Raw genomic sequence first — 8,819 nt, 5'->3', positions numbered from 1 at the left:
GAAGGCGCGTGCGCTTGCCCCTCATTCCAACTCAAGACTTTCTGTGAGGGGCCACTTGAGGATCTACTGCTCACAGAGCGCACAGCACTCGACATCTTCGCTGGACTCGTACCTCTTCACGGGATGAACGCGCCTTTGTTTCTAGCTTCAAACTCGTGTCTCTCCCGCACCAACTTCATGTTGCACCCCGCAACTTGAGCAGCGCAGATCAGGAGCAGAGAGCCTCCTGCGAGGGACGCTTCGACTGGATGTGACCAACTTCACTCACTCAACAGAGTTTAGCGACGATTTGTTTCTTGACGCTATGACCACTTTTACCAGGACCTTATTTTGGATATTCATTTTACCTCAGAGCCTGAGGTGCCATGGTAAGTTACCTCCGATAGTGTACTAAATGTGAGCGGATGCTGAAGTTTATGCGAATGTGCACGGATGCTCCAGCGCTGCTGACTTGATGATCTGATCGCTTATGGTGGCTTAAATCGCCTATTTAATTTAACATAGCCTACCGGGAGCTTCACACTTTTGAGAAATGTGTACAGGGCTTATAACGTTTAGGCACCTTTCAAGTTGCAGCAACAAACGGTTCCGTCCATAACTCCTTAAATCCTCAGATAAATGTGATCAATATGACAACAGTGCATCATGTCTGGTAGTCCCACTGTATTTATTAACTTTTAGTTATTGAAAAGGTGTTTTTAAAATGTTCTCAATAAGTTTTGATAAAATGGAGGTAGGCCTTGCCTATGTGTTTGGGGCGGGGGTCCCCTCCCGCAGGTTTCAGTCCCACTCAAAGCCTTTGTCCTTTCTGCGCTTGTTGACATGTGTCCTTTTGCGGCACGTAGTCTTGATTAAAGGTGCTTGTGTCAGACTCAAAAGGCCACTGTGTAGTTGTCATGTTAATTGGACGCATAGCTTGAGGTGATCTGGTATCTTTGTCAGTCATGCTAATTCATTTACCCCCACTGCGGGGGGTGCGCACTGCTGAGATTTCCTGTTTTGTGTCTCTGAGGACTTGGCCATTTGGTATGAAGTGAAAGGGCCAGGGGGTAGGGCTTGGAGGGCTAATCATTAGCACCTTTTACCCCCAGCTTTTGCAGTTTTGGCCTTACATTTTAGTCTATTATGACCTCACTGATGTGGCATTACTGTAAGTCCGTACCCAATAAAGTCAAGCAACTACAAGCTTGGAAAAAAAGAATAATGGAGTGAGCAAACTCCTCTTTCTGAATCTTATTTCATTTAGAGGAGCTCAGACAGATTTGCTCATTAGACTGGTGATTTATACAGTGTTCTCTGTGAGTGCAGTGTGAGGCCTGATGAAGACATGATGTAAATAAAGTGAAGTCTGCACTAATGAACAGAAGTCTCTGCTTTGGGTCTTTGGGGCTGGAGAAGTGGCCTGAATGGGCTTGGACAGCAGTAGGGGGTGTTTGTACAGAGTCTAACACTAACCTGAACCATCTGAGCTTACAGCCACAATAACCCATAGCCTACATATTATGATGTTTCTATTTTGTATGTTGGCTTCTTATGTTCATTTTAGTAAGTGAACAGCAGTAACAAGGAACAGTTCTAAAAATGTCTGTACAGTTATTCATACACTTGGCTCTCATATTGACCGCTGCAAAGTCCCGTTTCATAGACTCAGTGTTGCGAGCTTTCATCTCAAAAACAGCAGGAGACGGTTATTGCTATGAAATCTCATTGTGAGTTTGGGTAGACAGAAATGTAATCATCAGATGCCCTCCAATATTAATTTTGTACATCTGCAGCAAGGGTGGAGCCTCTGAGGTCTGACCAAGTAGTGGCTATAGCTACAGGCCAGCCATGATCAAACTAACATCACCAAGACATGAACACATGATTAACTATTGAATGGCACATATGTTTTACTTTAAATCTAGTGGCTCCCTGTCACTGGAGGCATGTCCTCATCACATTTTTCTACTTGATTGATTTGGTCTTTCAATATTTCCTGACCATATACAATACAGGTGTTTAATCATTGACATTTAACACAAAAAATATGAAATTTGTTCTGCCAAAGTGTGAACTTCAAACCAAATGCATTTACTGAAAGGATTGTCTGAGGACCATTGATTAAAAAGACTCAAGCCTATCATTGATGATTAGAAACTACTTGAATAGTTACTCAAACTTGATCAATTGCACAAACCAGATGTAGCCAGAGGATAGGTTTGCATTAACTCTTCTGTATGGTTTAAGGCTATCCTGTCTATTTCGTTTTAAAACCCCTTATGGGACAGAATAGTTAACCATCTTGCAGCCCATCTGGAGATAAGCTCAAGCAGTCTCCTTTCATGTATCTCACTGAGGGGTCAAAGGTGAGGTTTTGTGTGGCTGGTGTCTTGTCAGTACTTTCCCACATGTTCTCTTGTAGTAGTGGTCTGGAGGGGAGATGACTGATCAATGACCCCTAACTAACACGAGATTAAATGGAAGGTGCATTCATGAGCTCTGAACCTGCCCTACTGCAAGCAACAAGCATTTACTCTGGTCAATATGTTGTCAATAGTTTTCTTGCCTGTGATAATGCGACTCATAGGTGTGTTTTTGGTTTGATCTGTGTATCCACAGCATGATTGTCCTGTATAGTACCGGGGTCCCCATAGCATTTTTTTTTTATGCAGTAGCCCATATAAGAGTAGGGTGTAATACATTATTTGCATTTCAATGTGGAGGATTTCAGTCAAAAAAGTTTGATCAAAAAGCTTCTTGCTGATAGTCACAACTCAAAGACTCAATATATTATTCATAATTATAATTATGTATTCATAATCAGAGATGAGAAGTACTCAGTTACATTTTGAGAAATTGTACTTTTAAAAGTATTTATTTCATCATATTTTAACTTGTACTTGAGTAAAGTAACAAAAGCAGTATGTTGACATTTTTTTTATGATTCAAACGATGCACTTCTGAACCTTATCTTCAAAAGTAATATTATTCTTGCTTGAGTTCTATTCTACTCACCTCTGCTAATAATAATCTTCTCAGGAGTCATTCATCAAAATGGAGCAAGGAATTTAAAAGTCTGGAAGTAGGAGGTGACTGATCCCTTGACCCCAATGTAGATCCCGTCTCCTCAGCTCTGCTTATTTTCTCACACATTGTCAGCTTTATGATCACAACACCCGCTCTCCCAAGTATGTGGCTACAGAAATGACCCTCAAAGTCATGAATAAAACTATAAGCCCAGAGCAAACAAGGAGCGTGGGGGGATTTGAAGTCTGTTTGTTTACATGATGTGACAAAACAGAGGAATGGTTATCAGGAAGTGCTCTGTTATATGGCGGTATGTTCCAGGTCTGGTTCACATTATAGTGCAGTTGGATCTGGGACTAATTAGCCTGCTGTAGGACATTCCCATGGACAGGCCTCACTGTGGAGTGACTTTTGAACAGGATACAATAGGTGCATACTAGTATAATGCCATGTCAGAAAATTGTTGACACAAATGTAGTGGTTCTCAGATTTTCTGATTTTCCAGACATAGACTTAAAACAAAGACATATCAGAGACTAAACAAGAGAAGTGAACCAGGATCTAAATGCCAGTCCTAAACAGGACTACTCTCAGAACACAATTTAGACTGACTCATCTGTGGCAATATTCTTAAAGGTGCACTGTGTAAATTTTGTGAAGAGGGTCCTGCAACCTGTTTGTGTCCATGGAGATGTTAATGCTTTGGTTTAAATTGTCCACAGTATGGTATTAAAATAGTCTGCCTTGCATTTATTTAACTATAGGTGTTATTTCTGTCTCAAAAATATGTTTAAAAGCATTGAGTCTTACTGTGACTGGGGACACCTCTCCACAGATCTAATGAGTAATTTGGCCTGCAAGTCTCCATGGAGATTCTTAAGTTTATGGCTATACTGTGGAACATTCTAGGCACATCTACATGGAGACAAGCAGGTGACAGGACCTCCACCGGACTAGTTACACGGTGCAGCTTTAACCACGACTAAGACTAAACCATTGCGCCATCTTCACATAAAACTATTTCTACGGTTGGTATAAATCAGGAGTAAACTAGCACTAGTTCTATGGTTGATATAATCTTATTTCTAACCCAGAATAATTTAATATATGTTTTGTTTTAATACAGACCATTATAGAATAAAAACCTCATCAAATCAGCTGTTTCAGTACTAGTTTTAATATCATTTATATACTTTGTCAAAAAAAAATCATAACTCCAACTTCTACCACTACACTAGCACATCGATCAACCATTGTGCTTTTTGTAAATAACACATCACAGGAGTATGACACTAATGTACACTGCTAATTGGTGAAGCATAGCAAAGGAAGGAGATGGGGCCCAGCTGCGCCCAAGGAGAGGCAGTATAAGGTAGTAGTGCTTCATTGTTGCTCTAACCTCGTGTGAGTCTCTGTGTGGGTCAGTGAATGGGCCCCAATCACTGTTAGGTCTGAGATGATGAAGACATTTATGGCTGTGGTATGCCTCCCTTTACAATGTGTTGAGCAGCTATGTCAGGCATGCATTTTATTACAATAGCGGTGAGCAAGGATCTGGCACACAGCCTTTTGGTCTGGATCAGGAGATATTCTTGTGTATTTGCAGGTTTTGACATACATTCAATATGAACATATTTTTCAATTACAAATATTGTAAAAGAAAAAAAAACAAAACACTGTTTGAAAATCATGATGGATCTGAGCAAAGAGGGGAAAACACATGATTCACTGTTTTGCCCTCCCCTAGTTCTGAGTATGTTTGTTTAAAAGTATCATCTTATCCGAAACATAAATGATCCTCCTAAAGGAAAAGACAGGAAAAGTGCCAGATTAAAAGTTTCCTCTTAAGACCTCCTTATGGTGCAGTGTGGAGAGAGAGAGAACGAGAGAGAATGAGATAGAGAGAGAGAGTGCGCGAGAGAAAGAATGAGAGAGCGATGGAGGGGCAGACATAACACTCCACCTCCAGGGCTTTGTGTTGGCTGTTTTTATCAGTTGTTTGGTTAGGACCACCTTTTGAACTGGATACATTCTCCTTCATAACTTTCAGAGGTCAGCGGTTACTTTTGCACTTTTGTCTCTCCGCAGTATATGAAATGTTTTTGTGAGGGGTTGCAGCTGTATTTCCCAGAAGAAGAGGACGGTGTTTTTAATCTGTGTGCTGATTCAAACATGTGCTTGTGATGGTGTGTTTGGACTACAGTGTGCTCAGAGCTACGGGCCGCTCTCCTCAGTCTGCACATAATTATCCTGTTAAAGTGTCCCAGGATGTGTTCTCCTGTTTTATAGTGCATACTTCCCTACCTGTGTAACCATATTAGCATGGCCTTTCCGCCACTGATGTTTTGATGTAATACTCACAGATTTGTTTCTTCAAGATACACTACGCAACTTTTCTGGTTGAGGCCACCTGCTTGTCTCCATGAAAATGCTATGTGCTATTTCCTTTCAGGTTAAATTCAATAACAGGGTCTTATATTTGTACAAATACATTTCTCTATGTAAAACTGTTGTGAATCTTCAGTGAATCATTTTTATAGCCACATGATGTTTTTTAACAACAAATCCACAACAAATACATATGGCTTTTATTAATATGAATGTTCATGACAAAGACAATATTTAGCCATTGCCAGTTAGCAACAAAAATCACAAATTCATTCAAAATCTGAACTCCTACTCAAACCCCTTGATCACGATTTCATTAAAATGTGATCACTGGCACAGCAGCCCTACATATCACTATCAAATGGTGGTTTATCCCTCCCTGTTTAGACTTATATATAAATGTTAAAATGGCAGCTGAGCATGCTGTGAGCTCAACAGACTGTGCCTAATGCTAATAGGAGCACTGGGCTGTTTAATCATTGATTATTTTATTATCTCACCAACTGGAGCTTTAGATTAGACCCTTTGGAATATCCCAGAAATCCACATGGAGACAGAGGAGGCAGCACATGGGACACATCAGATTTAGGAGTGGGCAATAAAGAAATGAGCCTAGAGCTTAGATCACAATTTCTGTTCATGCAGGTTTTTAATCTATTTAGCCATCTTTGGATTTGGAGCGTTCACACTTGAAGGTCCTATATTACGCAAAATTGACTCTTGTGAGCTTTAAGGCATGTTTTAATTTTGTTACCTCCTCAAAAATGTATCTGTAGTTATGTTATGTTTCATTCACACATGTGTGAGTAATCCTGCATTATTGGTCTGTCTCCAAAGCTCAAAATGCTCTTGAAATGTCATGATGTCACTTTTTTTTTTTTTTTTTTTTTTGTAGAAATGGGCAATTCCAGGTCTGAAATTATCCAAATGACTCCAGTGAAGGTGTATACAGTTTAAAAAACACAGTGGAGCACCGCCTATATTACCACGTAACATCACAAGGTGCAATAGTGTGTTTTTAGTTTGAAAGAAGAACTCAGATTAAAAAACTGGGGGGTTTGTGCAAATGAAACAAAATTCAAATCTGGGCATGTTTTTGATTTGACAACATTATAACATAGAGAATATTGTACTATTTTATCTTTGATTGTGACTGTGTTTAATTCAGTTGTCCCTCACTCAAAGCATGGTGGTGCAAGAGATGTGGGTGAAAAGGGTCTGTTTTTTGAGGAAAAAGCTGATTTAAATAGAAATAAATAAGTGAATCATAAATTGACAATATGGCCAAAATAGCAAATAGCATCAAGATAAGATAATGATTTTTTTTTATTGTACAGCCCTACTCAGCACTCCCCTTGAGGAGAGTCAGCCCCTTTAAAAGTCTTCAGCAGTCGGCCATAGCTCTGTGTTGAAATATGTTAACAGCAGGTTTGTCAAGCTAATAGCCTCTCCCTCTTCCTCTAGCAGATGCTTTCTTAATCATAGATCACAGGCCCAGCCGCACAGAGAAAACTTGTGTCCATTTTGATAAAAGCGAACTCAGACTTGTCACAGTACACATGTTAAGGTGCACTGTATCATGATAAACAATAATATTGAAACTACACTCACTAGTGCTAAGAAAATAAAAAATTTGCCCCCAAAATAATGTTCCAGTTGTCATTTTTTTGTGATAACTTAATATAGTAATTATTGTGACATGACATGTTATTGCTGCTTGCTACTTCAAATGTCTGGGTTAAAGGCCCCATATTACGTTACTTTCTGATCTATGTTAAAATGTTGTTTGCTCATCAAAAATATACCTGGATTTTTGTTTTGTTTCATTCCTGTGGTAATACAGGAAGAGCTCTGTGCTTTTAAACTCTGTACTCTTTCACTACAATTATTCAGCTCTGCAATTCCCAATCTCTACAAAACAAAAGGTAGTTGTTAACTTGAAAGGTACCACCACATGACATCACAATGTGGAACAGTGCATTTTGAGCTTTAGAGGTTTAGTCAAACTAATAATAAAGTCTTACGTAAATATGTGTGAATGAAACAAAACACAGCACCAGCTATGTTTTTAATGTGGTAACAGCATTATAATGTGGCTAGAAGATTTTGTATAAGATGTGACCTTTAAGGAAACAGATAAAGAGTTGATGCCACTGCTTGGTTTAGCATTTTCACAACTTTCCTCAGACCTGTTGGTATGCATGGACTGTCTGATCATCAAGAGAAAAGGAAAGTGAGAGAGAGAGAGAGAAGGGGCTGGGGTGGGGAGCTAGTAAAATGTAAATGAGTCCGCGTGTCCACCAATCACAACCTTCCCCTCACATTTATTGTCTTGTCTTTGAGCCTCCAAATGGTCAAATATTTGAAGGGAAGTGGCTATGTTTTTTATGAGTTGGCCATTGTTGTTTTAACTCAGTCATGGGGATGGAGTTACCGGGCGAGTGCTGCCTTGGAGATGGAGGCTTACACAGCAAAGATAATATCTGAACCAGCTAAGGCCAGGGAAATTCCACTGTAGGGAACCATTACCATCTCACCACCACATTATTGTATATAGATGAAGATGGTGCAATACAAATGATACAAAGACCTGTATGTGCCAGTTCCGATCAGTGGGTACAGCTGTGAATACCGGCACAGCCTTTTGGTTTTAGTTCCACCTGTGTAAAATGAAGCATTGTGCAATTTAATAATGAAATTTGCAATATATAGACAGGCACATAGTTAGTAAAGCAGCATTATATTATCATTATTATGTGATTCAAAATGTTTTCTTAGTTTCAGCTACTTTTAATGTAACCACGACTACTGCTGTCCTAATTCTCCTCACGATCATATGAATATTTCTGATTTTCAACATGTATTTGTATATAACAACTATATAACAATTGTTTGAAATTTAAAGTGCATATGACAGGTTAGGCTACTCAGTTTACAAAAATACAGTTAAGATTGCTTATATTGCTAATATTGTTATATTGTTATGGCTAAAAAAAAAAAAGATTTAGGTTTAAAATATTACTTCCTGATTGGAAATTGTGATGCGACCCTACACTGGACAAAAACCCCTCTTGAAAACACTTTTACTCTATTGAAATAATATTTAAAGTATCACAAAAAATCAATTCCCACCAAATCAAAGTCAAAATTATGCAATCATAAAAACCTGACATATGCTTTTTAAAGTGTGTAAAGTAATATAATGTAACAAAATAAAGTGACAAGCTCACTCCTATAGCTAAGGTGAAAATTTGGTGGATGTTTTAAACGTGTAATGCCAAAATCACTTGACACAAAGTGCCTATTGTTTTTATTCCACTCAACTCTTGGCACTTTTTACTGCAGGCATTTTCCAATCTAATTAATCCTAATGCCATTGTTTTGTGCACAGGAAAAGTGTCCAGAATTGTATGTGTATTTGG

At 38.9% G+C, this 8,819-nt stretch overlaps 1 protein-coding gene across 1 annotated transcript in view; it reads left to right on the top strand.

Moving 5' to 3' along the window:
• Window positions 1–60: 60 nt before the first annotated feature.
• Window positions 61–8,819, top strand: part of ror2 (receptor tyrosine kinase-like orphan receptor 2) — a 30,812-nt gene continuing 22,053 nt past the window's right edge. The window contains 1 exon segment of the mRNA XM_020926373.2: window positions 61–368. Within this exon segment, the coding sequence (XP_020782032.2) occupies window positions 305–368 (64 nt within the window). The 5' untranslated portion in view covers window positions 61–304.

Source organism: Boleophthalmus pectinirostris, unplaced genomic scaffold (assembly GCF_026225935.1).
Source record: "Boleophthalmus pectinirostris isolate CB_2022bp ecotype Guang Dong unplaced genomic scaffold, ASM2622593v1 HiC_scaffold_18, whole genome shotgun sequence".
In the NCBI taxonomy this organism is placed as follows: domain Eukaryota; kingdom Metazoa; phylum Chordata; class Actinopteri; order Gobiiformes; family Gobiidae; genus Boleophthalmus; species Boleophthalmus pectinirostris.
Note: the sequence above shows the minus strand (reverse complement) of the source record. Positions and strands in the feature narration are given on the sequence as shown.